General features: G+C 26.0%; 1 protein-coding gene across 1 annotated transcript in view; it reads right to left on the bottom strand.

The window, feature by feature from the left end:
* Positions 1-19,031, bottom strand: part of Myo95E (Myosin 95E) — a 231,765-nt gene that overhangs the window by 68,771 nt on the left and 143,963 nt on the right. Inside the window, exons 9-11 of the mRNA XM_075375247.1 lie at positions 17,981-18,087; positions 13,467-13,614; positions 9,833-9,985 (exon numbers count right to left, since the gene is read on the bottom strand). Coding sequence (XP_075231362.1) covers positions 9,833-9,985; positions 13,467-13,614; positions 17,981-18,087 — 408 coding nt within the window. The remainder of the gene's footprint in view (positions 1-9,832; positions 9,986-13,466; positions 13,615-17,980; positions 18,088-19,031) is intronic.

Here is a 19,031-nt window from a genome sequence, read left to right as displayed (position 1 = left end):
TTTAAAAATATGTAATCGCACAAGAGATCTCTCTCATAAAGGAAAAACAACTTACTACCGTATTAAAACCAGTTCCCTTCCCTACCAAAAGAAAGATATGAAACACTGTAACTGACTAATAACATCAAACTTAAAAAAAGGTGTAATGAAGGTAACAAATTTGTATAAATTTGTCTGTGAAGAATAAAACCTAAGAGTCATCTTTAACATGAAACATATACAAAAAAAATACTTAAATACCATATACGATTCAGCAAAACTAGATAAACATAAAGCAAACAAACACAATAAAAAAAGCTCACATTACATAAAAAAAAATTTATCTTAATAAACAATATCCAGAAATGAATTTATGTTATTATTATTTGTTACTAAAATATTACATTAATGTTTTTGTAACTTTTAACATTCTAAAAATTTTTTATTTCAAAAAACCTACAGAAATATGATGAATACCTTCATTAAAATTTTGTAAGAATAATTTAATATTATTAAAATTAATAAAATAAACTAAAAAATAGTCCAACTTCAAAAACTGTCCTAAAAATAAAAAAAATACTTTTTTAATTCTTTAAAATTCAAATTTTAATCGTCCATACCAGATTTAAAACTGTCATCAATTTACAAACCTAATTTGGTGAACTTCAAAAAGTAAAAATTCAAATTATTATTTTATTTTTACTTAAAATATAGATAGGCCAACAGTATCTCCTATAAAAAAATTAAGGCATTTGCAAGACATGTAAAAGTGAAAAAACTGTGTCCTGAAAAATTAAGAAAGGAACAAATGAAATGATGTAAAGTAACTGCTAAGAACCATGAACTAAAACTCTCTACAATACAGATATATATAAATATATATATTTTTTATCTTAATTTACAAATTAATTTTCTTGAATTTTTAATGAAAATACTCGTACTTAAAATATCGATCACAATCAAAAAATCAGTCTATGTATCATTACACTACAATATCCACTATTAAAAATGGAAATAAAAATAATATATCTTCAAATTCTATTTAGGCAATTTAATGGGTTTTTTTTTAATAAAACGTCTTCTATTTAAGTTATCTGGAATCCTTATTAGTTAATTGGACCACTAATGGAACAAAATAAACATGAATCATCAAGATTAGTCCAATTGGTAAACATACTCCAAGTGAGTTTCACTAAGCTAGTTGGTTCCTCTAACTAACTAGCATAAAAGAATATGTACTTTTTTAATAAAAAGATAAAATAACATTAATCAAATATTATGAATATATACAATATCATTTTTATGTGGTATATGAAGTTACAGTTGAAATGTATATAGCGTGCTTTAAGATAATGAAAAGCATTCAAAATATTTAATATCATAGAGTTTCACCACTGTGAGCAAGTCGCATAATATTTTCTATATATATCTATATAAAAAATCAACATTCAACATTCATATACAACAATCACTATTATTATTAATTAAAAATGTTGTTTACAGGCACCAGTCTATTTATCTGAAGAAAAAAAAATGTATATACTTTTTAAAATGAAAAACATTTCCAAGGCATGATTAAATGTTTGATGATATGAATTACAAACACGATGATTTGAAATTTGCAACTACCATGAAAAATCAGAAACAAAATGAAAAATATAATTTTTACCATAATTAAAATATATTACAACAAATGTATGAAAATTTACAATATTAAGAGAGTATAATTAATCAACAATCTTGTACTTTTAGTAAGAATAAATTTAAATAAATAGTACATAAATAATTTCATGGCAGGCAATTTAAATTTAACATTAAATATTATTATATCATATATTAATATTTATTACAGTATATATTCGATTGTATATACATTCCTAATTATAAATTACACTAAGTTTACATTTAGTATAACATGTAATATAATATTTATGATAACAATATTAATAATTGTAACTAAATTAACAATTTTCTTAAAACCATTTTTTAAAAAAAGTTCATCACAATATAAAAAAATATTTGAAAAAATTAACAAATATTTAAAGAATAAAATATATAAAAAACTTGGATTTAATAATGAACAAATATTACTTATATTTATTATAAGTAAAGTAATATTAGGTTCATTCACTGTGATAGTGTTTTTTGATTTATTTATTGGTTATTATGAAAAATTAATTGAAGAACAAATGTTTTATATATCACTTTATACAACTATAATATGCTCTTTATTAGTTTCTTATGTAATTATAATTGATTTTGATATATTAAAATAATAATTTTTTTACTTAATAAAAAAAATGTAAATATAATAAAAAAATATATATTAATACTAAAATGTATATAAAAACCAATGTATATATATATATATATATTGGTTTCTTTACTTATTACCTCAATCTTTCTCAGTGCCTATGTTTAATCCACCTCATTCACCATGTATACATAATTAGTATATGAAATATCTTTAATACCTTACCGTTGAATGAAGTCAAATATTGTACACAAAAGATTTCTGGCACTGACAATTATGGTGGCATCAAAAGATAAAAACATCTTTCCAAGAATTTTCTAATTATCATTTATTATATAATTTAAGTACATAAGTGATTTAAACATGTTCATTTCATAATATTTTGACAATCCTCCAATATGGTCTGTAATATTTTGTATATATCTTATATACAAATGTTATCAACTTTTATAAAGATTATATGTTATTATTATTTTTTTTTTTTTTTGTATCTGTAGTACAGATTTAATATTATATGAGTCTAATCAAAAAATACTGAAACTGTTTCAATTGTGAGTAAACCAACTGGACTAGGAGAAGTGAGGCTGCTTATTTTGAAGTATCTGATTGTTAACTAGTGCATTTGATTGTAACAATATATGCATATCAAATTCTACCAAAAAACTTGGCAAATACACCATGTTAACTTACCACTTATAAGTAGTTTACAGAAATGAGACCATGTCATGTAAATATTTTTTTTTTTTAATACGAGTAGTTTAAAAGATTCAAAGGTGAGTTTTGTAGGAGATGAAGATAAAAAAATACATTTTAATAAGCTGCAATGATGAAATGATTGTAAAATTAACAGACATTTCAGATAATTGTGAACTGACAATCATACAACTTGGTAACAATCTTTATATCTAATTCACATCTGTTAAAACTATTTTGACTGCTGATTTGGGCTAATGAGGAGGGTGGCAGTCAAGTTTGTTCTAAAGATACTAATGGGCAAGACTATCAACAACATATAATGGCAGTGATTTACTGCAATGCTCTGAATCTGTTGAAAATTTCTTAAAATCAGTTACTGATCATGAAATCTGAGTTTATAGCTAAAATCTGTAAAAAAAGAATTAATCTTCACAGTAGAAGGCCCTGCAACTGAAGAAAGATTAATCTTCACAGTACAAGGCCCTGCAACTGAAGAAAACTCAGCACATTGGCAATCAAATAAACATGACCGTTTTTCTTATCTGAATCATGAGTTTTTTCGTTAATTATGAGTGAGCTCCAAGTGGACAAACTGCAACACAGGAGCACAACAACGGAGTTCCTCATAATCTGTAGAATGTTATGCATAAAGCAATTTATACGTTCAAAGATCCAAGCAACTGGAAACTTCATCATGATAATGCTGCAGTGCATACTGTTCGTGTTACACATATGTTTTTTGACAAGTACATCACAATAATTCAACAAGCTGTGGAGAAGGTCAGTTATGTATAACTTTTATCATTTCATCAAAATAAAAATAATACTCAAGGGCCACCGATCTATAAGAAGTGAAAGAGATAAAACAAATATGAATGAGCAATAATAGACGTTTTAAAAAAAGAATCTCCAGAGATGTTAGTAGAAATGGCAGAACACTGAAGATACTGTGAGAATTCAGATGGAAGCTACTTTGAAAATCAATGTACCAGTAAGTCGTAAACATTTTTTTTTTCTTAATCAGCCTTAATATTTTATTATCAGAAGTTGTAAATTTGTTACTATACATATCTCCTGCAATAGAAGTCAATTGTTTTGTTTATACTGGAAAATTTTGATTAACAAATACTAAAAAAAAATTTACTTAATTAACAAATAAACAATAGAATTCATTTTCTCTTTATATAAATAGTATATAACACTGATAATATCAACACAATAATAATATTTTAATTTCTCAATTATGCATGAAAAATCAGTACTACATAAAGAATTAATTAATGTATTTATTTCATTCTTATGTACAAAAAAATAACTGTCAATACTATAACCACTAAACAAAGAAACTAAGAAAAATAACTATGAAGGAATGTCATCAACAAAATTTAAATTTGAAAAATTATTTGTATTCATAAACTAGCTCCACTAGTTAGCTTCTCTGTAAACTTCTGTGGTGATTAATTCATCAAGAAAAAAAATACATAAATAAAAAAGATGTAAAACTTACGACAGAAACATTTTTTTACTTTGCATGTTTCATCAGAATACCACTCTTATCATACAAAATAATGTCTCATATCACAATTAATTTTTCAAGTCCGAACTTAAAGTACTAATTCCAATATTCATGTCAACCAAACTGGTTGAAGATTTATATAACCCAGGATTCTTGTATCTATTAAACATTATATGGTAATTACTTACCAAATATAAAGAGTAAACCATAGATGTTCTGTACCTGCACAGATGAAAGCTGAGCCACAGACTAGTATCCTCTTTCAGAACCCTAAAGTCTCTTAATGCTATCAGCATGTTAGCAATGCAGATTAAAACCAGTAAGATTTAAAAAAAGGGTCTTTTTTAACATTCAAAATAAATATTTCTATACCATTATAAAAAAAATAATAAATATTATGTTCATGGACCAAAATGACATTGGCTTAGCTAACATTTATAAAATTGGTCACTTATGGAAACTTAAGTAAAATTTTTAAATTTTAGTCCATTAGTTCGTTGTATAACCATTGGTTGATAGATGAATTCCTAAACTAACAGTGAAATACAATAATTAACACGTAAATATAAACAAGTGCTGAATTATCTTTATTTGGAAAGACTTAAGGATCAAATACAAATAAATTGTAGCAATTAAGGTGTTTATCAAATGCCATTCAATTGTGGAATTAGACAATCTAATAAATTTGACAAACATATGTTAACAAACCAAAGAAATTAACTAAATATGCAGCTTAGAATCAAATATTTCCAAGGGTACTTTGCAAAAAACTTTTAAGAAATAAATTTTAATTTTAAAGATGGTTACAATTAAAAAAATAAGTAACAAATGAAGAGGTGTTGTGACAAATTGATGAAGAAAGAAGCATTTGAAAATATATAGCTAAAAGAAGATACAGACTTATAAGCCATATCTTAAGGCATCCTGGAACAGTCGCTTTGATATTGGAGGGACAGGTAGATGGGAAAAATTGTGCAGGCAGGCAATGTTTGTAATATTTATAATAAATTGTTAGGGATATAGGATGTAGGGCTATACCAAAATGAAACAACTGGCACTAGGTAGGGAATCTTGGAGAGCTGCATCACATCAGTCAAATGACTGAAGATAAAAAAAAATACGTAAGTAACGGTGTAGAAAAATGACATCAATTTCATGATGAAATATGCGTAATACTATGAAAAAAAAGATGAAGAATGAAAGACAAAAAATTTAGTTATCAACAAGATAGTATATGATCGCCCACTTCATGATGAGGATATCTCATATCCATCTTATAATGAACTCCTTGAATTGGATAAAGCTGAAAAATAACTTGGGCACCTTGATCACTGGATTTAATAACCTTGGACTTATCTAGATCAGAGGTGAGACTACATTCAAAACTAAGGTTTTTCTTCCTTTCTGCAGACAAATTGATAAGACACAAGTTGAGAAAACAAAGGCAGTTGCTACCGTATATGATCAGGTTATCCCACCATAGTACATAACAAAATGAATGTTTGTTAACATCAGCTCTTTTAATTTGAAAATGTAATGCAATCAATCATTTGTAAAAGATTAATTAAGCTTTAATTTTGTTATTAATTACATTTTACTTTTATATAAATAATTTATACAATTTTAGCAACATAAATAAACAAAATAATAGAATGAAAAAAAAAATGAGTGTATCATGACCGAAAGTGTCATACATAACATCCACTCAGCATGCAAAACTTCTACATAGCAAATTTTTTTTTAATTATCCACAGAGAAATATATATTTTATAATAAATTGAATGAATTTTTCTCGTCTTTATTTCTTATTAATTTACTGATGAAATAATGTTAATGTTGCATAGTTTAAATTCATAATGATTAAAGAACTATTCATGAATTATGTAAGTAACTGGAAAGATACATAAATTATTAACATTTTGGAAACTGCAGATGTTGAATGGCATCAATTCTCTAACTTATTACAACAGATTTTATTGAGATACAGCCAGTTTGCATGTATGTTTCTGTGCTACATAGTAACTCATAAATGTTTATTTTCCTATGAATTGTTGAATATTATTTTCAACTAAATTTTTCAAAAATTTCTAAATCTTTTAAAAGTTTTTAGATTAATAAAAATATTCTTTCTCTCTCTCTTTTTTTGTTTAGCCTGCAGGCTAACATAAGGTATTACTTCAAAGGATGATATGTATGAATGTAAATGAAGTATAGCCTTGTATAGTCTCCGGTTGACTATTTTTTCTGATATGAGTGATTAATTGAAACTCAACCATGAAAGAACACTGGTATCCATGATCTAGTATTCAAATCCATATAACAGTAACTGCCTTTACTAGGATTTGAACCTTAGAACTCTCAACTTTGAAATCAGCTGACTTGCGATGACTAGTTGACCCCTAGACAACCTGGAGGATTAATAAAAATCTTCTGGAAAATTTTTTATTAATGTTATTAAGTTAAATATTTGATGCCATTTTGTCTTATTGTGTTTTAAAATAATAGCTAATAATTTTATCAAAAATTGGATTTTAACTGTCTGTGATCCCTGGGACTTAATTTTTAATATTTTAGAGATACGAAAACAATAATTTTAAATAGGCCTGATTATAGTGTTACTATTACTAAAAATTTGGTTCTCTGTTTTTCCTTACAAAAAAAAAAGTTAACAAATATTTTTTGATGCAGACTCTCGACTGAATTCCTTTCAACAGGGATGAAGCAACTGAATTTGGTAAACACTCAAAGATCAATATGTATCAACAGAATGAAAAAATTGAAACCAATTTATATTGGAAGGGTTTGGTAAGGCTCCTCTTTCATTTGGTTACAGTTCCTAAACTCGCCGATTACTGGAACACAGACATTATTTAATATTCCAATAATTAGATCTTGCATGAGGCAGGAGAGCTTTTAAACATAATTCAAACCTTCATTTTGGTTCTCCACAATTGATGCAGACTGGTAGACTAAAAAAAATGTGACTACTAGCTTGACACATTTTACAAAAACATGGACAATTAATGAGATGCTTAAGTGTAGATGAATCCATGATTCTGTGAACAGACATTGGTATTTCATAAATACATAAAAGGGAAACAACATATGTATTTTGTAAATGCATAAAAGGGAAACAATATATGTATTTCGTAAATATATAAAACCATACAACTGAAGGGATTAGTTTTGTATGTTTTGGTGTAATTTGAATGTTCTGATTTAAACATTGTCGGTCTAATAAAGTAGTTCTTAAATTAACAGTAGGAAAGTAATTTAGGGATTATAATCTTTTTATAGAAAACTACTACAATGTGAACCTTGTCCAACAATGTTTAGAAAAAAAGATTTACATTCCTGGAACACTTAAAACAAATCACAAAAATCCATTTCCTATCATTAAATCAAAACTTAATAAAAACCAAATAGCAACTTTTTACAGAATGGTATGTAGTTATTAAATACAATAAAGCAATGGGTGGAATTCTATTTGAATTTGTTCAGATAATGCCTTACTATCCCTCACAGAAGAAAACAATAAAAAATTGGCAATACATATTTTCAATCTTTCAACTTGTTACCAGTGATTTCCTGTACTAAAAATCTAATCCAAATTCAAAAGTTTATTACACAATTTAAGTCTCTACATAATGAAATGTGTAGAGACTTCAATCATTTCAACAAAAAATTAACAGAACATCCACTTCAACATGACTAAAGATGAACTGGAAAAACATGATGCAGGGTAAGGACAAAGTCTTCCATCTTTGTGTCAAACCTTGAGTTTTCGGAAATTTTTGAGAAGTGACACTTTATTAATGAAATCACATTTTATTAATTTTGGTTATTTTATTTTAGAATTTAATATCTTTCTAAATGGTGACTAATCGTTCTATTAAAGCAGCAATTTTTATTTTTAGATTACATTTTACTGGGGCTACATTTTTATTGCATTAACACAAAAATGCTAATAATATGTTTTTTAACATTAATAATTTATTTAGGTAGCTGAATTATGAAAAAGTATATACTATCTAAAAAAATGTTCTCTACAACTACTGAATGTCGATCAGTGCTAGAAGTTCTAGACTGCAGGCACTGACTGACGCAGAGCAATTCTATCATTAAAATTAAGTGTCAGTCATTAGTGACTTGAACTGACTTTTTTAATATAAAGACAGAAAAGTCTTAGTCTATACATTTATATCTAGAAAGAGTTGACTCAAATCTATAAACGAAAAATTTAATAAATAAACAGCCAATGAAATCTAAATAACATGTTAGTGACAAATATTTGCTTCAGTCAAATCATAGAATGAATTAGTATTTAATATTAAGAAGTTTGTTACCTATTCTGACTAGAAAGCTTAGAATAACTGGATTATTCAACACAATCAACACATCCAAAAATCTAATTGATGTACTACAACTGAAAACTGACAACACACCAAAACATTCTTATGATTATAAAACATAGCGTAAAGCTGTGGTTCAGCAGGATTTCTAGATGAAAATGATAAAAATAGAAAACACAGATAAAGTAATTGACAGTATATCAGCTATATTTTAAATTTTAGGAGTGATTTTACACCTCTAGTTGTGCAAAATACAGGACACACCTTCCCCTACTGATTCATAGGGTGACAATCAAACTTAACCTGTAATGATAATATTTATTAGACAATCAATTATTAATCAGACCAATTGCCTTTGTTTAAAAGATTAGAAAATAACAGCACTCTAGAATTTTTAAAAGTTGCCTAGTTGGTGACTAGGCAGTTATAATTCTTATGAGGTGACTATTCACTTTTTTTTGCACATATTTTAATGTAAATTTTTAATTTCAAAATACTTTTTTCCAGTACAAAATCTAAAGTAAAGGGTTTTACACTGATAAACAACTTCGATTTACAACATAAATGTTCATATTTTTTGTAGAAATAAGTGAGTAAAATTAAATCCACGTAAGATATAACTATGTGGCAGTAGGTTACCATTAAAAAAAATGTAATTTAAAATTCTGAATAAATGGCATACTAATTATTCTAGTGCTTTTTTAATGACTAATTTAAATAAAAACGAATGAGAAAACACTAATAAAGATATTATGTTAACAGTAGTAGTAGTAGTAATATTTAATACATACAATTCTTACAAAAAAAAAAAAAAAAAAAACACTCACTTTATTATTCTAAATGGAGGAGCAAAATTTACTATTAATGTACTAGTATTTTACTTTTTAATTCAGATTAGTTCTAAATTTTGATACAAAAGTGCCACAACATTAAATAAAAATAAATAACCACAACAGTTATAACAACAAGATGAAAAAAGCCACAACAATGAGTGCATAAAAGGGAGAAAAGATGTGCTGACAAAACTGATGATACCTCTAGTTATAATTGGATTACGACGATATGTCAGTGGTGATGCAGGACGAGATGAACAATGAACTGGCGTCGATGGTAAAATCGTACGTTGCGTCAAATTCATTTTCAGCCAATCAATGTCTGTACCCAGCAGCTGACATACTTCATATAATTCTACCCTCCCCCAAAATCAATACAATTGATCCATTATAATTATTCATAATGACATGCATTTTTCTTTCTTATTTGTATAATTAATAATTTAAATCATAAAACTCGGCAATATCACTAAGTATAAGACGGTTTATAAAATTTAAAAATAGGCAATTAAAAACTTTTAACTATCTTAACCTACATATGCTGTAATATATTTACCTAAAAATAAAAAAATAATTTTGACAACAATAAATTATTTTAAATGGATAAAAATTTTGCTTATTTGTTACTTATGATGATCAAGTTACTGTGGAGTCTGAAAGCCTTGGGAATTTTATAAATAAAATGTATAGAATCTGAAAAAAATGATACGTCTAACCAGAATTTGAACCAGAATGTTTTGAAAGAAATGCAGAGATGTTACCACTCTACCACAGAGATCAATAAATTATAGATTACCTGGGTTCTTTATAATTAATAATAATATCAGAAATATAACAGTTTATTAAGAAAATTTAGAGATGTTTTGAAACATTCTTACTAGCTGACAAGGCAATATGCATATTTGGAGAGTTTACAAACTACTCTTGTGTACAGTCATGTTCCCTGAGTCTGTCCACAGGCAGTTTCATCTTCCAGATAACACTGAAGTTGCATTGGTCCTATCAGGATCATATCTATATAATTCTGAATTATATCTTTAAAAACTATATTTAAAATCTAACAAGATTAATTATAATATACACATTTCAAATGCATGAATAATGAAATTTTTTAAATACTTACTTAAACATTTTATATTACAAATAAAATAAATGTACTGTAATGAATTCAATCCTAGCACCAGAATTTAACATAAAAACTGTTAGATCAATATTTATACTTTTTTTAATTACAATTACTTTTACAATGATCACTGCTTCATCAGGTGAACAATAACATTACAAAATAAAAATAATAAAATGTTACTTTTTTAAATTGAAAGATTACAGAGATGAGTATTAACTCTTAATTGTATTATTAATAATAAAAAATAATAATAATAATAATAATAAAATAATAAAAGTTTTACTAATTCTATATTACAATATAATATATAAATATTATAATTATTATTATGTTATTAATATTATTATAATATTATTATTCTATAATATTGCTTGATGGTAATGACATCACTGTAAAAGTGTTTGTAAGGAAAATAAGAAAGAAAGTAAAAATTAATAACAGTTTTAATACCTTTAAATAATTTTTAATGTTTATGTTAGGAACAAACAGCAATTACAGTAAAAATTACAGAAATATTAATTTAGTTTAACTGACAATAGCTTGTCTAATTAACAACAATACTGATTCTACATACAGTATAAATTACATATAAATTATGTAATAAAAACAAATAAATAAAACAAATTTTTAACATTTAATATAGTTAAGAAAAAAATGTAGTGTAATTTTTTAATAATGTATGAAAAAAAATTAACCCTTGAATGAATAAATTTTATTAAGCAAGTTGAATTGCATATAAAGTATAACTATTTAAAAAAATTGCTTTTTAATAATATATATTATTTAATAACTATTAATACAGGTATTATAATTATAAAAGTGATTGTATTAAATAATATTATTTTTCCTTATTTTATACAGGTAAATTTACACATAAATATATAGGAAATCAAACAAAAATTACCAATCAATGATAAATTGACAATTCAAAATTCTAACTTTACTATTCTTAAAGAACTTTAAATAATAAATAACTCTTAACAACATAGCCGTAAAACATTACATTCACTAATAAACTGCATTATATGTACAACAGGATGCAAATACACAAATTGGGGTAATAGTATGCAATTTATTTTAGAGTGAAATATTTCTATTAGTTATAATGAAGTAGTATTTTTAGAGAAGAGCCTAAAACTGATAGTTGTAAAGTAAATTTCAACAGCTAAAGCTATATTCAATAAGTGGTTTCCATAAGTCACCAAAGTAAAGAACACTGTGTACAGTTCACAACATTGCTTTTTGTACTGGGATTTTATAAAATGTTAATAAACAACTGTGAAATGTAAAGGTTTATACCCATGAGAACGTTTCTTTTTTGCTCAGACTTGGACTTCTCTTTCAACAGGACCAGACCATAGTGATAGGGTACTTTTTGAACTCGTGTATTTAACCAGATGGAGACAAGTTATAAACCGAGACTGCATTAACTGTAAGTGAATAAGGTGGACTTCAAACCAGATCCATTCTCCAAATATTCACTAAAATGAAATATTCCCTATAAAGTGGTAGTAAATCGTAAGCAAAATCAAAGTAATAAAATAAATGGATTGACTCTAAGGAAAAGTAATTAATCTTTTAAAAAGTATGAAATAAGAAAGATTGTTTGCAGTCTTTTTTTGTAACTTACACGGAAATGTGGTGCTTTTTCATTATACATGCCAAAATAGGTTTTCTCCTCAAAGGGGTAAAGAATACTAAATGATAAGAATATAACTTAAATTTTAAGACTGACAACAAAAATTAATTAATTTGCAATGTAAAGGCTGACCATATAGTAATGTTAAGATTTTCTGTAAAAAAATGAGACAATGAATAAAAATAGCAAAGAACCCAAGACAGAAAGGTGACATGAAAGAATCATCAAATGTACAAACAACATAAATCTAGAAAAGGAATTATGTTTTATGTAAAACATAAGTGTTATGAACACTTCTATAATCCACAGAAAAAACAGAACTACATTAAGATCTGCTGATTAGCTGTAATTAAAACCATTTTTTCTGTTAACCACCAAAGTAGTGTTAACCATTTTTGTTAAATATTAAATTCAGTTTGAAATAAAGATTAGAGCAAAAGTAATTAAATGTATCAGGAAGAAAAGTAATGATGAGATAGGGAAAACAGTATTCTGCATCACTAAATAATTGTACTTTAAATAATATAAATACAAAGGATGGTCAAAATAGGGTGACATATGATTAATAAAACCAAGTAGAAAAATTCATTATCAAAAGGCAATGATTTAAAGATATTACGAAAGAAATTCTTTATAATATCCATTTTTATTGAAATACTTTAAGATGGTGAAAGATAAACTAAACGAAACTTATGTTTAGCTGAAATGTGGTATCATATAAACATGTAGAAAATTATTAGTTTGATACAGTTTGAAAATAGATTTGGTGAATAAAGAAGCCTGAGGAATAATCTTATCATAAGAATTACATTACGAAGCTATTTATTAAGGCATAAGACTTTTAAAAACAACATAACCAAATTTCATAAGATATTGTATAAAATAAAATATTAAAATATTAATAAATAAAATGTAAGTTTAAAAGACATGCTCTAATAATCTTATTAACTGAAGAGCTTAAATAATATTTTACAGAATGTAAAAAAAAAAAACAACTGCAAAAGATATTACCAAATTTACAAATTAAAAACAATCTACAAAATCCGAAAACAATAAAACATTAGTACATACCATAATCATTTGATATTGTACACCCTTCAGTTCCATCAATATTATTTGTTGGTACAAAACCGATATTACCAAGTTTTAATACTGATGATACTATTTTTAATATATTAACAATTTCTTCTGGAGAAAATCCCAAACTTTCCATAGATCTCTATTTAAAAACCATAAAAAAATAAATTATATTCTTTTATCTATATTTTAATATCATACATTTTTTTAACACAACACAATAAACTTTTAACTAATTATACCGGGCTATTAGGCTCATTATGCACTAGGGAATCAATTTCCAGCAATCAAGTTGGCAGGAGATCAAAAGTGAGAGACCAGAGTAGGAACCAAATCAACAATTTTATTTTTATCAGTACTGTATAAACCAGTCAGCAGAATGAATGTTGAAGAAGTAGCTGTAGTAATTAATAAATATTTACAAAATAAAAACAAAAAGAAAGTAAAATATTGGGTCCTTTATTGGAAGAGCATAGAAAAAAGGAATGTTTACTAAATTTTTTTTACAGGCAAGGCAGTATGAAGATTATTTTTTTAATTTCATAAGAATGTCTATAAAATCATTTAATGATTTGTTAAATACATTGAGATCATCAATAAATGGCAGGGGTATAAATTTTAGCATGAATTTTTCCTGAATAAAAGTAAGCGACACAATCAGCTAGTCGCTCGGTGTGTTGTTCATATTATCTTTGTTTCCATGACCAACAGCACATACACTCTTATTAACCTTTGAGTTTAGTGATTGTTGTCAACTTGGTCACCAGCAATTGATTGTATAACGAGCCTTAAAGTACAATATTTTAAATAGCTACCATTCAAATATTATGAAACAAATATTAAATTGTAAAACATTAAAATTAAGGTATATAAATTCTTGAAATGATAGGGAAACAACCTGCACATATTTATCATGGTTTATGTTAGGTAATGGTAGTAGTAAAGATAATTCTGAGCAAATGTTGAGAAGAATTATTGTATATTAGAATGCATGAAAACCATACATTTAGACACTTCAGTGCATTTTCAAGCAGATTTTCAGAAAGATCCAACATCATACAACGGTAACACGAAATGGCTCAAAAATAAGACGATACTGATACTATTTCATCCTCATAACTTACCTGGGACATTCAAAATTAAATGAAGAGACTGTGGATTGTCAGATAAGCCTATAATGCAGCCCCACAAATCCACTATACATGCAACTTACAACTTGGCATCTCACAATCAACAGATTGGTGAATCTTCATAAGAGACAGAAGCTTAAACTCTACACGTTTCAGCAATGAAGAGTTAAAATATTGATGATAAAGTGTACCTTCATTTTTGCTGGAAAAGTTTTGGTTGAAAATTTCATGGAATCACTTATCTATAGTTATGAAACATTTTTTATAAGTGGAACTATGAATAGCCACAATGTAAGAATACAAAGGTACTGAAATCCTATCTTGTTACTGAATATGTGTGCATTCATCAAAGGTGAACATGTTTAGTGCTTTTCATTGGTCAAGAGGTTTTGTTGAAACCAAGATTTGACAACTGCTATGTCTGAATTAGAACAAAACCTCTTCACTTCTTAGTAAAACTTTAATATTTCTAGTTTCACCAAACTGATATGAATACAGCAAAATAATCAGCCCCAACCATCATTTACTATGGGTTCTAATAAACAGCACATCCTTGCTATATAAATCTGCATGTAAGAAAGTTCTATGATCAATAGACATTGTTCAATATGTGCTGAATTTAACAATCTGAGCTCTACAATGAAATGAAACAAAAAAGTGAAAATGAAAGTACAGAATAGAAATTCAGATTGTTATTGTGGAAGTTTTAGTTGGCACCAAACTAATTGTATTGTATTAACAATATTGTAAGCACTGATTCCAAGTATAGTGGGCATCACTGACTAATGATTATGGAGGAGACTTTTACACTTACTTCTATTATTGTTCTCTTTATACATACTCGTTTGTATATATATATATATTTTTTTTCAAAATTTCCGTACATAAATTGTCTGAAGTAAAATACTTAAAAATTAGTTATCAAAAACCAATGTATACTTAACTGTTTAATAATGTACTGGGAAAAGTACAATGCTGTACAGGGTAGAATGGTTCTAAAAATAAATTTCAGGCTAGAAGATGAAATCAAAAGTGAAAGAGAGTAGTAACTAAAACATAGTTGCTGAGAGAGAAACTGTAAATGATGTGTAACATCAGGTATAGATTCAATTAGGAGTAGAGACCACATGTTTGATTCACAGGAAAGGTGAGTTGACAAAGGAAACTTCTTTCTAACTGTTAATTCTCCTTCATCCTTTGTCTAAGAAATAACACTTTGAATCAAAATGCTGTAGGCAATAAGCTATGTCATGGTGAAATTAGTGTATTACCACAAAAGTCATCATTGTGAAACAGTCATTGTGGAGGAAGTGAATGAATGTCCTTTTTCAATAATGGCATACCAGGTTAACACAAGAATTTTACAAGTGTTCTAAGTAGTAGTGTGCCATTTGGATAAATATAGCATAACAGACAATCATGTTCTCATTGACTGTGTAAGTTATGCGCTTTGCAATGTAGGTTTAAACCAGCACAAATGATTAGTAAAATTTTTAGTGATAATGTGACAAATTAATAAGTTGTTTAAATTCCTAAAATCTGTCCAACTATTGGATGAAATGTGATGTTTATTGTTGGTAACAATTAAATAGGATAAATTGCTCCTAATTTGTAAATATAAATGTTTGTGTATATTTGCATATATATATATATATATATATATATATATATATATATATATTTAATTCTATTAATATAAACCAATATTAAGATAAGAAATATCGAAAATATTTTTCTGAGATCCCACATCCTCAGTTATGATTGATTATTTAATTAAACTGGATATTAAAAGTTAAAAATTCTAAAACATGCACATGATGTAATGTTTGTTACATTACTGTAATACTGTAATGAAAATTGAGTATTAATTTATTATATGAGGGCTGCTACCTGCTGCAATTTTTATAAAACTTTCTCAAACACTATCTGAAGGTTTATCAAACTGAAATTTTGTTTATATTTATATATGTATATTTTTCTAATATTTTTTTTCTATTTAATTTTGTCATCTTTATTAATTTCTAATATTTCTAAATTTGTGTTAATATCAGAAATAGAATATTTATTGTTATTGGATTGTCTACAATATTAGATAAACCTAATTTATTATTTTTGTAATTTCTATGTTAATATTGTAGAAATTATAAAAATAATAAATTGAGTTTATCAAATATGACAAACCATCTAATAAACAATATAACACAAACTTAGAAATTAATAAAGATGACATAAAATTAAATATATTAGAACAAAATTATATATGTCAATACAAACAAAATTTCAATCTGATAAACCATCAGACAATGTTTGAGGGAGACAGTCTTATAAAAATTGCAACAGATTGCAGCACTCATATAAATTAATACACAATTTTCATTATTTCAGTATTTGTATTTTTAAATTCTTATTATGCAATAACGGGATTATTTCAATCATACAAATACTTAATTTACATTTATATATATTTAATTTACGTTATATATATTTATATTCCATTTAATATTAAATTTTATTAGCACAGCAGTCAATATGTAATGAATTATTTAAATTTTCAAAACAAAAAAATATATACATACAGTACATAAGTAGTAATGTATACATTATTCATATAATGTATTATGCATAATATAATGAATTTTTTATTTATATTTTTTTTTAATTTTCATTCTTCACTTAATATTTTTTAATCTTTTTCCAATTGATATATAGCATCTATCAAGTTTTAATTAATTTTGGTTGCTGGGAATGACAATTGGTTCATTTGTAGTACAGCATTCTACTAGTTCTGACTTTTGGAAAATTATTGTCTTTTTCACCATCTTTTCATCATTTTTTTGTCTTTTTGGACAATCATTTGAGGGTTTGCCCCAAAATAAAACAAAAGAAACATTTTTTAAACAAAATTCTCTAAAAAGCATTAAACATATCGTTCCACAAAATACCAAGTAACCACACCTAAAAATTTCATGAAAAATCTGAAAACATATTTAGCACATTTTATCACACACAAATGAAATGCCCAAACTTCAAGCTCAATCAGGGCTTTGCTTTGCTTGATCAACAAGTGTAATGACAAGAACAAGGAATGCACAGGCTACCTATGATTCCTGATTAAATAAGGCTTCTCTAAATACATAGACTTGTGAATCATCAAACAACCAATTCCCTCAGTCATATTATCCTACTTCCCACAGGTCTTACCTTAAATTTTCCAATCTTACCCTCTGTTTCTACCATATTCTTTATAGAATTCTTTCATTGTTTCTTGGGACAACCTTATACATCTTTTGCTATCGACCTGCATTTCTCCCAAATTCATCAAACACGCACATACACAATATATCCATGCATAAACAGATTTAAATATGTTGTACTTACTTTTGTTGTAATAAAATCACGTTTATCATCTATAGTTTCCAAATGCAAAGGCCTAGTGTGTCTCAAGAATGTATAATTATCAATATTGCGCTGCAGCTTTAATAACTCTGAAACAGTAAATAATAATTAAAAAATGAACATATTATATCTTCAATGTAAAATATGTACTACTCCTAAATATATAAAAATATTCAAGAAAATTTCATTTGAGAAATACGGATGGCCAATTAACAGTATTTAGTTACTATCGGTTACTGATAAATTATATTTCATTAAATGCGATCCTAATTTTTTACTTAACTTTTGTAATATTTGTCTTTATTTACAATAAACATAATTTTTAGTTAATTATATTTTTTTTAAATTTTGACAACAAAATTAGAACATTTTTCACTTATTTGACATAGCAAAATCCTCAAGATCTATAATTATTCAGGCATGATCTAGACCTGAATTTAATATATATATTTTTTTTAATACAGTACAGCCTTTTAAATATAATTTGTAATACATATCTTTATTATTACTAAAAAAATATTTATGCACACAATATTAATAATGTTCACATAATTAATAACTTATATAAGTAACAACAATAGATATACAGAAAGTAACTAAAAATAACACCAAAGTTAGTACTGTTTATGGAAAGGATTAATGTTTAATGATTTATTCAAAACAGTACAAATCTGAACTTAAGTTTCTAAATAATCTTCCATAAGTAATCATTCAATTTTTAAATATATTCCTTTCCCTCAAAATACTTCAAATTTTTTTCACTGTTTAAAAGTTTTTCATTTTTATAAATTTGATAAATAATACTCTGAATTATATATTAATTAATTAATTATATATATAATTAATAACTGAAACCCGGGTATTTTTGATATTTCTACTTTCAAGTTCTGACAAGTTCACTACAAATTCTTGGAAAGATTCTATACTTATTTTTAATACATCAAGAAACCTGTTCTATTCCTTATCATAACAAACAAAATGTTTTTCAATTTTCTTTTTGAAAATATTCAATCATTCTAAAAACTTGACAAGG

The sequence above is a fragment of the Lycorma delicatula genome, chromosome 9, assembly GCF_047948215.1.
Source record: "Lycorma delicatula isolate Av1 chromosome 9, ASM4794821v1, whole genome shotgun sequence".
In the NCBI taxonomy this organism is placed as follows: Eukaryota; Metazoa; Arthropoda; class Insecta; order Hemiptera; family Fulgoridae; genus Lycorma; species Lycorma delicatula.
The sequence above is the reverse complement of the archived record's forward strand: the minus strand, read 5'-3'. Positions and strand labels throughout refer to the sequence as shown.